The sequence below is a fragment of the Limulus polyphemus genome, unplaced genomic scaffold, assembly GCF_000517525.1.
Source record: "Limulus polyphemus unplaced genomic scaffold, Limulus_polyphemus-2.1.2 Scaffold3521, whole genome shotgun sequence".
Classification (NCBI taxonomy): Eukaryota; Metazoa; Arthropoda; class Merostomata; order Xiphosura; family Limulidae; genus Limulus; species Limulus polyphemus.
Genome location: NW_013669131.1, coordinates 71,815 through 90,349, shown reverse-complemented (window position 1 = coordinate 90,349; position 18,535 = coordinate 71,815). Strand labels below are relative to the sequence as shown.

The following is an 18,535-nucleotide window of genomic DNA, read 5'->3' as shown; positions in this document are numbered from 1 at the left end:
TGTACCACTTTAATTATATATATATATATATATATATATATATATAAACTTCTTAACTTATGATACTTATCCTTGATTTTTTCCTTAATAATAAATTATATATGATCATTCCCATTATCCTTTATTCTATTTTTAGGAATATGTTGACCTTTAATTAAAAGTACTTAATTTTTGTATAAACTTTCCTGTTTCTTCTCCAAATCACTTGTTAACTTATTCCTGATCCATTAACAATAAATCTTGTCTCATGGGCTCAAAATTGGTTTTGTGGAAATAAGAAACTAAAATTATTTTTCCTGATCTTAACGTGAAACAAAATTTCAAATTTAATTATGCAATGATATTTTCCCAAATGTTCCCCCAATTTAACCCTTGTAACCAAGTCCTCATTAGTGGTTAACAATAACTGTAAATTGATATTCCCTTCCTTATTAGTTGACTGTCAGACTATATGCTAGAATCACTGTAATCATTCCGAGAAACACCTCGAACCTTCCACTTGATTTTATTAGATCCAAGGTGTTCCATCTAAAATTAGTTTTCCATAATTGTGGCATCATAATCCTTTTTAGTAACAACTGTGATCTCAATAAAACATTTCTCCACAGCTCATGGAGAACTACTCCACCTTCCCCATTTTGATAAGTCTATCACTATTAATTAACTATAACACCTTACTGCCTAACCTGCTTAAGTGGAGGCCATCTCTAGCACATATTTCACCATTACCCAGAAAACTATCCCACAGGTCTAACCAGCTCATGTTTTTAAGCATATCCCAGATAGTCATTCATTTAAGTTTTGGATCCTTTTAAAGTAACTCATTCCTGCATGTAAACCGAGGGAATAAGTCTCTGAAGGAGTTCTTTCTAGTCTTTAATTAAGCATCTCTTGTTATGGTTTTCAACACCATTAACTTCTACATGCTTTCCAAAAAGAGAATGTCCCTCGATACCAGCAACTAAACTGTCTATGAGCTGTATAATGTTAGTACCTGATTAACAAGTTGTAGTCCAAGCCTTTGTTTGCTTCCTACTACAAATAATGTAATGAGAGAGCCCTCATCATGTAAACATCTTCATTATTTCACTTCCCATTGCAGGTATACCTTTTAATTCTGTAGAAAGAGAACCTGTTCAGTGGTAAATCTATTTTAAGTGTGTTTTTTTTTTTCTTTTCTCCAGCAATGTAGTGGGGAGGAATCTGAAGGGGTCGTTGGGACTAACCATCAAGATGCACACACCAGTTTCTAGCATGGTGGGTTCAATAAAAGCTGAAAGTCCACCTAGTGAAGATATTGGTGGGAGTCACTCATCACCTGCTTCACTTGGTATTATGTTTAGTAGTACAGACAAGGATGATTTTGGAACGAGGTAAAGAATTTGATTATTAAACCCTTTTTTTTTTTAAAGACTTAAAGATGGAGTGTAGCATCACTCGGAACTTTTCTTTTTGTTTAGCGTATACAGTACATTTGTGTATGCATTTACTATGAAATAAATTCTTTTAAATTTATGGTCACGTATACTTTGGATGAAGGTGGCCCTTTAATAAATTTAAAATATGATTCTTAATAAAAATATTTACTGAACTTCATGCATGCGACTTGTATTTACAGAGAGTAAATTTGTTTTTCAAATTGCCTCTTTATGTTTGTTAAGAAAGATCTAATTGTAAGTTAATGTAGACTGAATACACATGGTTGTCATTTATTAATATTAAAGTACCAGTTTCTAAAATTATGTAACAGTGACAAAACATTTCACTATAACGTAATAAAGTCGTACAAAAAACACGAGTCAAGGAGAACTTGTTTCACCACAGTGACTGAGGTACTCAATTGGTTTGATTTGTAAAATTGTACAAGTAGTTTTCTTGAACTGGTTTACTTGTTTTGTGACCTAATTACATAATATTATGTTTTGATTATTTCCAATAATGACTAGATGAAAAGCAGAGTTTGAAATTTTTTTGATCTAATTTGTGACTGTCAGCTATGTGACCTGTATTTTGTAAAAATGTTTCATAAGTAAAATATTAACAACAAGTGGATGTTTTCTTACTAACAGTACTGACAAGGAGGATTACTTTGAGAAAGGGTATGTTATGTCAATTTGATAACTTTCTTACCATTCACATAATTATAGGAATGTTTTTATTCTTCACTTGAGATTATAACGTATTTGCATAATTCTTTCATTGGCCAGTTCTTTTAAATTATCTGGTGAAAATAATTCAATGTCCAGCTCACATAATGCTAATAAGTTTCCTTATTTTCTCCTTTAACATTTCTTCAAATTTAAACTCTTGTACACTGCCATAAATTGCTGTAAGCCTATTTTACAAATGTGACTTTAACTAATGTAAAACAATAAATTTACTTTTATAAAGTAATAGTCATGACTATCACACTGACTGTTTTATTTTCTGTATTTTTAAAATGACTCTTCTTGACTATTTCTCAATTCATTCTCTAACTAATCTAACGACACTTCACAGATTCTGTTTTATTTATAATCTGTGTTCAAATATAACAGAAAAATCATGATCTCACATCTTGCAAACTTTCTAAGCATACTGTATCTGCTATCTAACAAATTACAACATAAAAATATAGCTTACAGCAATAACAATAGTTGGCCTTGAATGTGTTAGTGAAGTAACTTTTTCAGGTCAGTGCTTATTTGCATAAAAAACAAGCTTTATGGACTCACAAAACCCACAGTATTATAGCATGATATATCACCCTAGAATACTTATTTTTATATTAACCCTATCTTGTGTTATAATTGTTATTACTGAATCCATTGCTCTAAATATTACTGTATTATTAGTAAAGATAATGGTGATAATTAATGAATCAAAAATTGTGTAGAATCTATAGTTGCAATATTAGTAAATCACACACCTTAAGTGTAACTATAATGGACATGAATTTTATATGCAGGTACAGTTGATAATGTTTTCAGGGATTTTGTGGTTGAGCCTTAACGTATTAACTAATTTTCTGTTCTACTGTTATATTTTAATCAAAAATGATTTTTTTTTACAAGTGCTTTCTTAGTTATTGTCAACTGTGTAAACTGTTACCAGTAAAGTTCAAAGTTATGAACAAGAGTTTAATATATTGAGTGGCTAGAGAGCTAGGTAGTACAATGTGAAGTTTTATGTATACATTAATTAAAATATGTAAAGTTAGGAAACTAAATAAATATTAATATTCTAAAAAAACTAGTTTTTTAGATGTTCATTATACAGTTATAACTATTTACTTTTGGTAAGGTTTTCTTTCCTTCTTTCATTTTCTAACGATAGACACCATTCTGAAAAAAAACTGTTTTGCTATTGCCTTATTTTGTAGTCCATGTTTTAGCTGTTTATAAATTAATATTTGACTATTTTGTAAATTTTACTGAAGGCGTATGGTCAAACTCTGCCAACTAGAAATGTCATATAGTATAAATGATTTTGAGAAAGGTTAACTTTATTGTCTCAGGTTTTCTTGTAATTGACTGGTTATAAACTGTGAGAATAGTGTCTCAGCTTTATATCTTACTTAGCCCTCAAATTACCTGATAGTTTGATTTTTTATCATCCACTTTTGCATCATGTTGAGTATGTTTATGATTCTGACTGTTACAACACTCACTGTAAAGAACAGACCAAATAAATTGAGTGACAGTTCTCAGATTACTGATGTATTTTTTATACTGTCCATGAACTAAGTGAAGTCACTCATTTTCTGTATAAGATACATAAGTGATCCCTGCAGTATTTAGTGGGATTAACTTCAATCTTAAACCCTTTAATCAATAGAGTTGTGGATCCACAAGAAATTTGGTAAATAAATAGTTTAGAAAAATGTTTGAAATGTATTAGATCTCTGTTTGTAATAATAGGGTTAAATATGAGGAAATATAAACCAAAATACAACTCGGATTTATTATAAGCTGTGTTTACTCATGATCTTTTAGTTTTGTGACTGTAATCAAAATATTTTGGATACTTTAGCCAAAATGGCCAATTTTCATGTTCCAAGCTAATCACCATTTTTAGTAGCATAGTGTGTAACTGTTTAAGTAAATGTTTTTAAAATATTTTAAATTACAATAGGAATTAAAGTTCAGTAAAGTAGCACAATAAAATAGGCTTAAATAAACCCTGTTTAGTACCAAGTTTTCTAGAAAAAATACAAACAGTTTTGACTTTTTCTTGAGATCTGAATTGTGAAAGCTTTCCTTTTTTCTACAGTATGCTGTGTATCCAAGAAGAACTCACTCAACTGAGTGTGGAAATTCAACATTCCAAATCACCTCTAGAAGTATTAAGTCCCAGTGTAGAGAACAAGTGTCCCCCTCGGTCACTTAGTTGCCATAGCTTAACAAGTTCTGGAAAAGATCAAACACAGCCTAGTGGAAAAGACAGCTGTATTGAATTTCGTGACAGAACTAGTCGATCTGCTGGATGGTTTGATGGTCTACTAGGGTGTTTAAAACCAGTGTGGAACATTTTAGGAAAGTCTGGTAACAGTGACAATAAAGGTAAGAAATTAATCCATCTTACTTGCATGTATTTTCAAGTAGTTATTTGTCATTCTACATGTAGTATACTACATACCATTATCAGATCAAAGCAAGCTACTTAAATTGATCAGAACTTATCAGAAGTTAGCCTAATTAATAATGTACTGGTCTAACTAGAAGAATGCATGTGTTAATGTACCAGTCTGGGAGGATACAATATCAAAAAATAAAAACTTATGATTACATTGCATTGAGTCATCAGTTTGGAATTTTTGCTGTTATTGACAGTTTGGTCATAATCTCAATAATGCCTAAAGAAGTTCATCCAGTTTAAGAGGTTAAGGTTAGTCATAAATTCATATCTTAAGTTAATGGTGCCAAATATTCCTCACATTTTTATAGTTCTGAAATAATAGAATTAATAGTAATACTAGCAAAAGTATCTGGCTTTGCTTGGGTTATTAGATTGATATATTCTAGAAGACTATATCAGTATGGAGCTTCTTTTGGTTTATTTGAATTAATCACAACCTTTTTGTTTCATTTTTTTCCTACATTACAGTTTGTCGTGTAATCTTGTGAGTGTAGTAAATGTTGGTATGATTTAAAGAAATTAATAAATAAGCCAGTTAAGTAATAATAATACCCAGGTGTACACCCTCAGGGTCCACTTAGTATGGGTACAAAATTTCAGGTTTTTAGGTTCTTTTCTCTTGAAGCTATGGTGGTCATGCACCCACAGACATGCCTTTTTTATTATTATAGATTAAATTCCAGTCAGAGCAGGCTATCTATTTCGAGTGAAACTAAAATATCAACCTACTAATGAGCATAACCAGCATAACCATACTGACCCAAATTTAAGGCGGCCTTACTTTTCCAAAACAAAAAACTTGTTTTTTTTAATATAATAAAATGCACAGTAGATGCATTAATAAGATAGTACTATAAAGCAGATAAGACAAATTCAACAAAGAATGGAAAAAATAAACATTTCTTTATGCACCATTAGGGGGGGTCTCAATAATACAATTTTCTGATCCAGTAAATCTCTGATAGTTTGTTGTAATCCAAAATTCCAGATTTATGTTATGATATGGTAATCCACAAAAACATTTTACATTATTGTAATTGTTAATTCTTGAGTTTGAGCTCAGTCCAACGGACAATGCCTGTGTACATAAAATTAAACTAAATGTGTGCTATTTTACAACAGCTTCAACTGAACGTGTCAACTTGGCTCAGAGCATAGTGTGCAAATATAATGCAAGTTGTATTTTTCAAATCTTAAAAAAAAAATCATCATAAAATCAGAACAACATGGTAAATATGCCTTTCTTGCATTTCTACTTCTAAAGATTAGAATGCATTGTTTCATTAGTTAGGTACCCTGACTGTTATCAATATTTTTGGCTGTAACATTAATAAATCATTGCAAAGATGTAAACATCACATAAAAAGTGAATTGCAATCATAGCATACTTGTTCTTTTTTTCTTACAGATGAGTGGGAAATTCCATTTGAGAACATAAGGGACTTGCAATGGCTGGGTAGTGGAGCACAGGGTGCTGTTTTTCTAGGTCGTTTGAATAATGATATGGTTGCTGTAAAGAAAGTACGTGAAAAGTCAGAGACAGATATTAAACACCTTCGTAGACTCAATCATCCCAATGTTGTGTCAATCAAGTAAGTTATATACCTTTTAAAGTTCAAACAAGATTAGTTTTAGTTTGGATTCAGTATAGAAATGCATATTTTAAGAATCTTTATCATAATCTTTCTGGGTCTTTTGGTTTTCAGCATGTACGAAAATCACTTTTCCTAAATTCTGTTTCTTTTTTAGATTATATTTTCAGGCTTATTAGATTTTCTTCAAAGTATTTTGCTTTCTTAGTTTTGTGAATGTTCGTAAACCTTAATAAAATTGCTGTTTCATTTTTAAATACTAAACCTGTTTCAGTTAAAATCCTCATTATGATTTTAAAAATCTGTTGTACAATAAGCTTGAAAAGGTTAGTTTTTTAAAGGTAATCTGAAGTGTACATTATAAAAAAATATATTTCAGTCAATTGTACCTTAGCTACTGATTAATACAAAACATTAACAAAAACACAGTATTTGAGAAAAGTGAAGATTCTGTAGTTAGAGACACCTGGAAACTCTTGAGTACTTTCTTTCAACAGCTAGATAGTTAATAACATTTATTTTGGAGCATAAAATGGTGCCAGTTTCTGTGAAAATTGGAACTCATGGTGTAAGCAGAGTCATGGTTTGTAGCCTTTCTGGTCTCAGTTTTAACTTCTTCAAAAACATTTCCAACTTCTCAGTACATCTTAGACATATTTGTGTTGTTAAAAACTCTGAGGATTAGCACTTCCATTAAAAAAAAAGTGGCAGTGGACAGAGTCAGACCATAAGAACAGGTTAGTATAGCTGATGAATCATGCACAAGTCTTTCCTTAGTAAGCAAAGAAGTGAAAATTGAAACTTGTAAAATTTAAGATGTAGTAGCTTATGTAGTTGTAGCACCTGTATTGTGAACAAGGTCACATTTTTAAATATTTCTTGGTTTCAGTTTTTTATTTTCTTGGACTTTATTTTCATTCTACTTAGGATAAAAATGTTTGTATTATTAAGTTACTCAAATAGCTATCTTTTTTCTTTAAAATTCAATATTATAAATTTTTGACAGAAAGAAACTTCTCTGATGATTATAAGTGATCAAACAAGATTTAAATAAATCAACATAAAATCACTACATAACTTTACTATTCGTATTTCTTTTTCTGCAGAGGAGTTTGTACACAAGCTCCGTGTTACTGTATTGTGATGGAATACTGAAGTATCACTACATAACTTTACTATTCGTATTTCTTTTTCTGCAGAGGAGTTTGTACACAAGCTCCGTGTTACTGTATTGTGATGGAATACTGTCCGTACGGGCAACTTTACGACATGTTGAAAAATGGCCAAGAGATTTCACCACCCACAGTGGTTGAATGGGGTAAACAGATTGCATCTGGAATGAACTATCTACATTCTTATAGGATCATTCATCGAGATTTGAAGTCCCCAAAGTATGTGATTACACGTTAACCACCATCATGTTTATTATCCTGCTTATTGTGTTGTTTTTTTCTTGATATTTTGATTTTTTCAAACTATATTCCCAATTTAAAAAAATTGTAATTAAATAATCACTAAGTCTATAGGATTCATATTGTCATTAAAAAGTCATGAAAAATCTTAGAACCAAACAATGTGGTTGGAGACTAATATACATTTCTTTGTTTTGACACTGAAATCCATGGTATCCAAGAGCGATCATTATTTTAAAGCTGCTCTGCCCAATAAATGTGGGCATGGAAACTGTGAATGAGCCATAGAAATATTTTGAAATAAATGTATCGATCTTGATTTAAATGAGGACTCGTATCTTAAAAACCTGTTTGAAAAAAAGGAAAAAAACAAAATTGTAAACTAGAAGTTTCTGATGTACTAGCCAACAAGAGAAAAACTTTCAAATGGTTACTGTTGATGTAAGAAATGGAGAAATTATCTAGCATCGTTGAGCATAAATAAACTTACTCTTTATAGATCTGAACATTTCCCATTTTGTGGAGCTGATTTCACTATAATTTATTCGTCAGTGTGTCCAGTAATAAGAAAGTACAAAACCATAACATGAAATCAGTGTGTGTGACCCACACATGAAGACATCTGGAATGATAATAAGTGACTTGGTTGTAGTGTAATGAAGGAAATTTTTAAGCTGTAATTATTTATGCTGTTCGGTGAATAATACTCTTGAATTGAAACTTTTGAAAAATGTCCTTAGAACATGATTTCATGTGAATGTGGAATAATAACACAGATTATTAAGTACAATATTACTTTGTGATACATAATATAGGCTCATTGATAAAACCTTTTTTTTTTCTGAAACACATTTCAAAAGTACAATAATCAAATCAATTATATATAGCAGGTTAGTTCCATGCTCTAGATGTTTGTTGTGTTTACGTATAACTAATGTAGATTATACTTAAAGGTGTTGTCAATCCACTTTCTTTACAATGTGAACAACAATCAGGCATTGATGTGGCATAGTGGCTTAGATAGTTTTGAGATTGGAGTAGTTTCAAACAGAATTTGTATTTAAAGAAAGAGTAGTAGCTTGTACAAGTTCATGGAAAATAAAAGTAATAATTATAATTTATTTTTAAAGTATTTCATGAAGATGTAATGAAGAAGAAGAGGGGACAACTCTTACAAACTTCACAGTGAGAGACCTTACACACTCTTACAAACTTCGCTTTTTCAAAAATGAGAGATTCTGAATTGATTTATTTTTAAAACTCCTGCTTGATGGAACTACTAATATAAAATAAGTCATCAACTTAGAGATCAGGTTTTATTTTTATTCAGTACGTTGAAGAACTTATTTTCAAAGTCAGCTATGGATTATTTTCAACAAAATCACAACATGAGGATGGCTAATCCAGGTGTAAGGTCTCTCACTGTGAAGTTTGTAAGAGTGTGTAAGGTCTCTCACTGTTTCAGATGGTATTTAACGAACATCATTGTGTTAGTAATTGTTTTGACAAATTGTAACACACAAGATCTTATTGGTTTATCTAAACATGGGTGGGTGATCTGTCCTTTTTTGTTTATTTGGTAATAATCTTTAATCACTATGATAAAAACTGATAATATATCTGGTTGTCAGTAAAGTAATAATGATCATTTTTCATCATTAGTGTCCTTATAAGCCTTAATGGAATCCTGAAGATATCAGATTTTGGAACGTGTAGACAGTGGAATGAAATAAGTACAAGAATGTCATTTGCTGGTACTGTAGCTTGGATGGCTCCAGAAATTATTCGTAATGAACCCTGCTCAGAAAAGGTGGATATATGGTCAGTAATTTTCTCTCATTTTTAAATTTTAAAAATGTCCTTTGAGATGCATTTAAAGTAGAGTTGGATAGTAAACTTTTGTTACTTTTTACTTAAGAAATATAATGAGAAAATGTAATGCCTTTCATAAAAATGTCTTAACAAATTAAGTTATTTTTGTAATATTGAAAAGGTTCTGTTTCCACTAGAATGTTCAGGTTTTTAGCTTTATTTTGTCATATTTCCATGCCAGAAATATGCTTCACTTTATAATCAACTAACTAAAAAACGTTGCCTGTTCCAATACTTTATAGTGGAAAAAGTGAGTAGAAGATTTTATTTTGTAAATTTGGATTAGTTCCTAAAAACCTGTTAATTTGTTTTAACTAACAAAACACACTTAACACTTGTACAATAGCAAGTAAAATTTTTTTTATATTTTTACTGACATCAGTAATAAAATATTTCACATTTTTAACTTGCCTAGGCATTTATTACCCATTCAGATATCTATTTAAAGAACTCATTAAATAATGGATATGAAGAGTCATATGAGTTTTGGTGTTGGTTTTGTTTAAATGGGATAAAACAAATTTGGCCCAAATACTAGTAATATGAATATCTTTCAGGGTTTATAAGTATAAATTTTTTGTATTTAAAACCTGAATTATTGAAACTGTTCAAATTCATCATTGTTTAAATGAACAGCATTTTTATTTAAGTGTAAAAAAACTTTGTTGATATTTGACTTTAGCAGGCATATGATATTGATAAGTATTATAAATTTCCACAAAAGTTGGTATTAGACATCCTAAATCATTCTAGATATGGCCTAACCTCCATCTTCTAAAAACTATTAAGAACTATCCGAAAGATACATTTTTGGAAGTGTAGAAAAATTGAAACATACTCCATTTTACAAAACAATTGTCAACACTTGTTTTTAGGTCTTTTGGAGTAGTAATGTGGGAATTATTGACCTGCGAAACACCATACAGAGATGTTGATTCCTCGGCTGTTATATGGGGTGTTGGCAACAATAGTCTTCGTCTTCCTATTCCTACAACTTGTCCGGAAGGCTTCATGCTGCTTATGAAGCAGTGTTGGTAAGGGAAAGATTTATGGCAATCAAATCAAAGGCATTTTTTTTAATATACACTATTCTTCTTTATTTTCCTGAAGAAGAATAGTCAGCTATTCGAAAGTGCTCGAGTTTTGGGTCTCGTTTTAAAAATATTACAACTTTTGTAGACGATCCTGTGTGCTAACTACTTAACCAGGATTTAATATACACTGATATTCTCATAAAAACTCATAATTTTGTCTTATTTATAAGTAAAAATTAAATATTTTTTGGTCTTGAAGTAACTCTTTTATAACTCTTGGAAACCTTTCAGTTTTGTACTGTATTGGCTGTGTGTAAACTGTGTTGTATAACAAATTAAACATGAAAAATATTAAAGCCAAAACTTAGAATTATGACTGTTGTACCTGTACAGTTTTCAGATAAAATGTTACTACAGTGTTATATATTAACTGTATTAAACATTTTGAGCAGCGTATTTATTTATTGACTTTTATTTTTTATTTTGCTTTTGTGAATTAGATTATACATAACCCATGTCTCTTTTTTTTACTTTTTTTGTAAATGTTTGAAATAAGCTTGAGTTTTATATTAGGTACTAAACAGAGATTAAATGAAATTATCAGTTATTTGAATTAATATGTACTTGGACTTAAAAAAAAAAACTGTATTAGAATGTTGACAGAGAACAAATTTTGTGCTTCAGGAGTGCCAAGCCTCGGAATCGGCCCTCGTTTCGACACATCTTGATGCATCTGGATATAGCAGCAGTGGAGATCTTGAGCACACCAAAAGAAAAATATTTTAAAACCCAGGTGATGAAAGCATTGTTTAAATTAACATAATCAATTTTTAATGAATACTACATTGCTGTAGAGACATTAAATATTCCAATTTTAAAACAAGTTTATATTTTCATTGTTTATTATTTAATAATTGTAGTGATAAGTTAATTCTCAAATTCAAGATTAGTTTTTTTATCTCTAAAATTATTTTATATCTTTTCACAATTTTCTCACAGTAAAGTTGAGGATAACGTCAACAATATTCATTGTAAATGCCAGTAACTGTTAAGTTCCTACACTTATCACTACAATTCATTGTATACTTCAATAGATATGCATGACTGTGCTTCAGGAAATATAATTTATTTTATTTTAGCTCATTTTTCTCAATATTTTGTCAAAGATGAGTTCACCTGAATTACAATAGTTGTGTTCTCTGAATGAAACCATTATGTATGAAATAAGTGAAACTAAAATATATTAAGTTTTATATTTTGATGTATACTCTTGTATGGTTATTTAAGTATGATAATGGTTCTTCAGTGTACATTAAGAACACTCAAAATCACAATAATTCATGTTGAAGTATTACATTTCTTTTGAAAATTTAAAATGTTATTATTGTCATTATACAAAAACTTGTAGCTTACATCTTGAGCATGAGTAACAACAATGGCTAATCAAGAGTTATGCTGTTTGATTAAGGCTCTTTGAATCATTGAAAGCTATTTTAAAATTAACACTGTAATTTATGACAATGGTAGTTTTTGTTGTTGTGAAAAAGAAAAGGAAAATACAGAATCACTTTAAGCATAATTTAGTATACTGACTTCGGTTTACTTATTACACCTGGTAAAATAAATGTGTCCTTTAGAAAAAAAAACGTTACAGCATTAGAGGTCAATTTATAATCGGCCATTTAGTAAAGTTTGAAATAACCATTTATTAGTATCAGTTTTACAGTAATGCATGAGTATGTAAGTAATTTAGTTAAAAACTAATCTCTACAAAAAACTACCAATGTTTCTGCTTGCATCTTCATCAAGATAGAGCATTTAATTAACTTGTGTCTTCATCAGGATATAGCATTAACTGACTTATGCTTTTACTGAAGTAATGCACTAAACTGGCTCATACCCTACTGTTGCTTTTACACTCCAGTTATCCTCTGTGCAGATTTGAGCTGCTAATAAAGCAGTAGAGCAATATTATTTACTTTGATTAGTTTGCTATTTACAATTGCTTTTACATCCCAGGAGACCGTGACATGATATGTGTTAAAAACTGACTTAGAAAGGATTACATCCTAGTTGATTTTAATAATATTGTTACTAGATGTCAAGGAGAAATGATTGTGTCATGGTTGAAAGAGTGATTTTCTTGTTGTTGTTGCTAGATGTCAAGGAGAAATGATTGTGTCATGGTTGAAAGAGTGATTTTCTTGTTGTTGCTGCTAGATGTTGAGGGGAAAGTATTATGTCATGGTTGAAAGAGTGATTTTCTTGTTGTTCTTGCTAGATGTTGAGGGGAAAGTATTTTGTCATGGTTGAAAGAGTGATTTTCTTGTTGTTGTTGCTAGATGTTGAGGGGAAAGTATTGTGTCATGGTTGAAAGAGTGATTTTCTTGTTGTTGTTGCTAGATGTTGAGGGGAAAGTATTGTGTCATGGTTGAAAGAGTGATTTTTATTATTGTTGTTGCTAGATGTTGAGGAAATTATCTTACTGATTTCTATTGCTCTTTCATTTCTTGTGTAAATATAATTGAGTAATGTAGCATGTTTACATTTCTATATATTCAGAAAGTTCTCTATCTTTGCACTTGCTTTTTACATTTTGATGAGTCTTTTTGTGAATTCTTTGGTAAACTAATTTTTTTGTTTTGGTATAATTCATCACATTGCATTGAACTTTTGTTTCTTATTATCAGGCTTCTTGGAAAGAGGAAATAAAGCAGTACATGAATGAAATTAAACAGGATGGAAATCACATTTCTCACGTAGAGAAAGACCTTGTGCAAAGAAGAAGAGATGAATTACGACATGCCCAAGATATTCGTGAGCATTATGAGCGTAAATTAGAACGTGCCAATAATCTGTATATGGAGTTAGCTGCTTGTTTATTGCAACTAGAGCAAAGAGAAAAGGACCTTTTGAAGTAAGTACTTAAAAATATTTGATTTTTTTTTGTATATATATATATATATATATAACATACAGGTTTATTTATGTTTAAAATGAAAATTCTGTGGAAATGTCTATTCCCTTGCATGTTGAATTTATTCAATGTCATATCCGTTTAACCTTATCATTATCTGTGTGCAACTTTTACATGTCAGGTGCAAACCTGCATGTCAAATTTCAAAATTTATGGAGAAAATTGTGTTTGTATTTCTTATTTTTTGAACATTGTTTTACTCCAAAGTATTTTATAATTGATATTGTATAATTATATAACATTTATTTAATGTAATTCACAAAGGGGAAAAAAAAGATCCAACTTTAATTTTTGCACACTTCTGACAAGTCTTGCCTGTAAACATTAGTTTTATAGATTTTTTTTTTAGAATTTTTCAGTCTACTTTTCATGGTATAGTTTTATGGTTGCTGAGAAACTATCATCCCATGGAAATATAAATCATATCTTGGTTTTCTTATGATTTTCTTCGTCTGTCGATGGTTTTACAAGTATATTCTTCATTCCCATCCTTTTATCGTGCCGCAGCGTGTGGTCTGAAGAATTACTAATGATGCTCAGTTTTGAAAATAGCTAGAGCCAATGGTTAAAAGAAGTGGAATATATAAAACTCTAATATTTCAATATCAATATAGATCAAATAAAGTGATTCCAGCAGTAACTTTCACTCTGTCCACATATTGACTGTCTGGAGCTCTTGTAGTGATGAACAAAGTATTCTTATTTGAATTTTTAACACTTTGGAACAAGTAACAGATCTAATAAGTTTTCTATACTTTCTTTTGACATTATTTTTGTCCCTAAAATTGGTTTCATGTTAAATGATATTTGTTTCAAAGCTCCGGAATGTTTTTCCATGACGGTAATCAGGTGAGCTTAGTTAGAGCAAACTACTCTGATGACTTAGATCCTTTTTTATTGAATATTATTGTTAAATACAAGTTGAATAACTTGCTTATTGAAAACAAACTATACTTATTAGATGTTAAGTTCATTTTGACCCAGCATAATTTTTGCAAACCTAACCTGATAAAGTTAACAGTGACACAATTTGAAAAGTAAGGCCCTAGGCCACTAATAAATCTTTGTCAGTTTTTAACATATTTTTATTATTTATAGCTGGAAGTGGGACTGCTTCAACTGGCAAAAATAAAGTATCAAAAGAATTATATTAAAGAATATGAAACAAGTTGAAACTTACTGGATGTATAAGATGGAACCTTATGATAAAGACTGAAAGAAAATAATTTAGCTGAAAGGATCCATGTTTTTTTTTGTTGTTTTTTTCAAAACTGTGTCCCTCACAACAAAAATTGGAATTTCAAAACCTCGATTAAAAGATATATAAAAAAAATAGATAAAGTTATGGTTTTTTAAAGCAACTAATTAGAAAGTTTATACTAAATGTTATACAGTTTTGTTAAATATTTTCACTGTGAGAACAAATAATTCCTGGGATATCTGCGATGCTCAACCAGACAGAAAAGGGTTGAACAGCTTCTGTATAATTTGATGCATTTAAACTAAAGCTTGGCCTAATTGAGTGAATGTATATTTTTTATTATGACCTTCAAAACAATTTTACTACTATTCATATTTTTCTGTACTCATTAGAATCCTATAATGTATGTTAATAGGCAGGAACAAGTGATTCAGCAGTGTTCTGGGATTAAGCCTCATAAGAAGCGTATTGTAAGGCCATTGCTGAAAGCACATGAAAGACTCAACAAAAAACGAAGTTATAAATTGCCGTCAGAACAGACGAGGTTTGTTTGAATGATCTTGGCTTTTACAAACATAATCTAGAACATAAGTAGTAATCGTTCCAGAAATTTTAATGAGATTTGGGTGGTAATGATGATGATGACCAGCTTGAAAGTAGTCGTTATGACCCAGTATCATCAACCAGCGAGTCAGAAAATAACATTCATAAAAAGCCAATTTTTAAATTTGAAATAATTTAGCTAGACTTTACAGAATATTTATGAAAGTTAACATTATCATTTAACTGATTCTCTTCTAAGAACCAAAATGGTAGCTATATGGTAAAGTTACCATTTTGCATCTGATTAAAAAAATGAGATTAACTTTTACATTAGGGAACTTGATTTTATTAATTATTTATGTTTAAAATTATTAATGACTTTGAACCACAGTTTTTTTATTTGTTCAAAATTTTGGCTTCACACCTTCATCGGAAGCATACATGTTTTGTAATAAACTTATGAGTTAAATTAAGCCTGTTGTATTCTAAACATTAATCCATGTACGAGATTGTGACTTGCAAGTGGTCATTCCTATTGTTACAAACCCCATGATACATAAACATTGTTGTTACACAAAGGAAGAATATTTTACATAGTAAAAGGAGAGCCTATGTATAAAAGTTTAACAAAATTAGGCAAACTGGATAAGTAATGCTTTAAATTATTATCTACAGAAAAGTTAGTTAAATTTAAAAGAGGGCCTATCCATTATATTTGTTTATATATTAAAAGTAATTCTTAATTTTCTGATCTTGTGAGAATTTTAAATGTTATTGGATAAACCATCTTTGGTATTCCATGATCCAGCCACTGCAGTTTTTTCCACCTCTGCTTTATTTATGTTCCAAGAGTGTGTTCATTAAAAAGAAATGTTAATTTTGATTTGTTTACAGCCCTGAGAGCCCCCAGAAGCTTAATGCTGTAACCTCCAATTTTGTGGCATCGTCTGGTCATTGTTCAGTTAAGGCTCGGATCCGTCGGGTTCGTCATCGTCGAAACGGTAGTCATGGTGGTTCGGGTACATACCATTTTGCAGGGTCTGGGAGCTATAATTCTTCTCCCAAGACTAGCCCAAGGAAGGAACAACAGGGCATGGTAGATAGTGAAGTTCAAACAGATGGGAGAGAGTTCCTGAGTGAGAATGACTTGATCAGCCCCAGTGTAACTAAGCCATTAGCCTTTGATACTCAACCAGCCAAAGATGGTGTTATTGAGTCTGGAATTTACAGCAATAAAAATAACTGTAATTCCATTTGTAAAATATGTAGGTGTTCAGTTAGTAATACAGAATGTTGCAGTTGCAAGAACAATTTTCCAGAAAGTAACAAAATTACAATTGAGGAGCAAGAAGGCTCATTAGAGCCCTCAGATCCACAAAAAAATCCCGAAAAATATTCAAGGTCACCTGAAAATTCAGATAATGATAACATGAACAAAAGAGAAGAGATAATTAATTATGAAAATAAGCCTAGAACAAATAACAAGTTGAATGGTAATGGTTCGGTACAGTCATTTCCCTCGGTACAGGAAGGTCTCAGTCCAAAGACAAGTAGGCGGTTTAAAAGAATGATCAGTGACAGTGATGAGTCACCCACTGCTGTTTCAGTACCCGTTCTGGCTACTAGCGGTCACACATGGTCTCTTGGTCCTCAAAAGACATTGCAGGTAAGGGTCATATTGTCGCTTTCGTTCTGTTCAAAATGCATCAGGTAAAAACAAAAAGAACTTCATATCAAAAGTTGTGATTTGTTTTCTTTCCATTTTTGCCATGAAGGAAAAATGTTTATTGTGCTTTTGTGTTCATCTGTTTTTTAATGGTTAACTGGAAAAGGATCAAATTTAACCCGTTTTATTAATTGTTTTTAATGCTGTTAGGATATTGTAAGCTCTTTGTTAAAAAGCAGTCCTGTATAATTATCCAGACAGCACAATTCTCAAGTATGTCATATTAGTGTATTGCTTTATAGCCACTCCATATTACCCTGTATTCCTTCTTGTTTGGTTTGCTTAATATTTAGTTTGAAAAAATCTTCAATTTTTGATATAAATATATATTTTACTGATCAGTATAAGCTATATCTAAAAAATACAAAGGCTAATGTACCCATGATCAAACTCAACTTTGCACGTGTGTGAATCACATTGTGGACAGAATGTACGCACTTAAATTTGTGATAAGTATACAGTGTGGTACATAAGTCGGGCAATTCAAGCATCATAATCTTACCATACTGGAATACATATTAACAACATGAGTAATGGTATTGTAACTTCTGCAAGTTAAGCGAATTAACAAAAAAACAGGGTCCCCATGTGTCTTGGAAAACCTAAAAAACTTAGATTAATTTCAAGTTCTGTAATAGTCATTGAAAATGGAGAAAAACATAAATGTTCTGTAAAAGTCATGAAAGACCGTAACTTATTAAATTCATTATTTGATTTAATAACAGTTAATCATTTCATTCAAGAACTAACTTAATTAAAATGTGATTGATTAAATAAGAGTGAAAAGATGTGAGGATTGGGTAGATATGAGGTGTGATGTGAGACTGTAAAGTTTCAAGAAGTGTCCTGGAAAACCATTTTTATCCAAGTGTGGGATCCCTGAATAGATAATTAGCTTTCCATTTCATTTGTTCATTATTACTTCAGTTGAACTAGAACACAGCTTGTATTGTATATTACAACTGAAAAACCTAGACAAAAAAAAAATGTGAACAGCACAATTTAAAATGCCATTCACTCTCTTCCTTATAGTTTGATACAAGTTATTGTAAATATTACGTACGAGCCAAGAATTCTATCATATACAGTAATATTTTGTTCATCAGGTTGTAATGAAATATTTAACTAAATAAGTAAATGGTACGTATGCATAAATTTGGAAAAAGTGTTAGTGTAAATTACTTAAGATGCTGCAGACTTGATCAAGTTGTTGCTTCTTAGGTATATAACTTTTTGAGGTTAGGGTAGTTAGCATGCCAACATGTGAATCTGAGAATCCATGGTTTACTTCTTTTTCCAACAGAACATTCTTCCATGGGTGCATTTTAAGAGTGATAGTCAAATCCCATTATTTGATAAGAGTAACCCGAGAGTTTGTATCTATGATGTGTTTCAGATTTAACCAATAAAAATTACAAAAAAAAATGGAGTAAGTTTCAAATATAAAACAATCAAAAAACAAACGTAAAAAAAGGTTTGTTTTTCTTTAGTGAAAATCTCATGAGTGTTGCAACAGAAAAGCAAGACACTTTCATTGATAATTCAATAAAATCTACTCTCT

General features: G+C 30.6%; 1 protein-coding gene across 1 annotated transcript in view; it reads left to right on the top strand.

Moving 5' to 3' along the window:
• Window positions 1-18,535, top strand: part of LOC106469512 (mitogen-activated protein kinase kinase kinase 12-like) — a 27,673-nt gene that overhangs the window by 2,643 nt on the left and 6,495 nt on the right. The window contains exons 2-12 of the mRNA XM_022398051.1: window positions 1,185-1,373; window positions 2,070-2,099; window positions 4,252-4,541; window positions 6,026-6,209; window positions 7,409-7,600; window positions 9,284-9,442; window positions 10,369-10,527; window positions 11,212-11,320; window positions 13,218-13,444; window positions 15,121-15,249; window positions 16,143-16,914. Of these exons, the coding sequence (XP_022253759.1) occupies window positions 1,234-1,373; window positions 2,070-2,099; window positions 4,252-4,541; window positions 6,026-6,209; window positions 7,409-7,600; window positions 9,284-9,442; window positions 10,369-10,527; window positions 11,212-11,320; window positions 13,218-13,444; window positions 15,121-15,249; window positions 16,143-16,914 (2,391 nt within the window). The 5' untranslated portion in view covers window positions 1,185-1,233. The remainder of the gene's footprint in view (window positions 1-1,184; window positions 1,374-2,069; window positions 2,100-4,251; window positions 4,542-6,025; window positions 6,210-7,408; window positions 7,601-9,283; window positions 9,443-10,368; window positions 10,528-11,211; window positions 11,321-13,217; window positions 13,445-15,120; window positions 15,250-16,142; window positions 16,915-18,535) is intronic.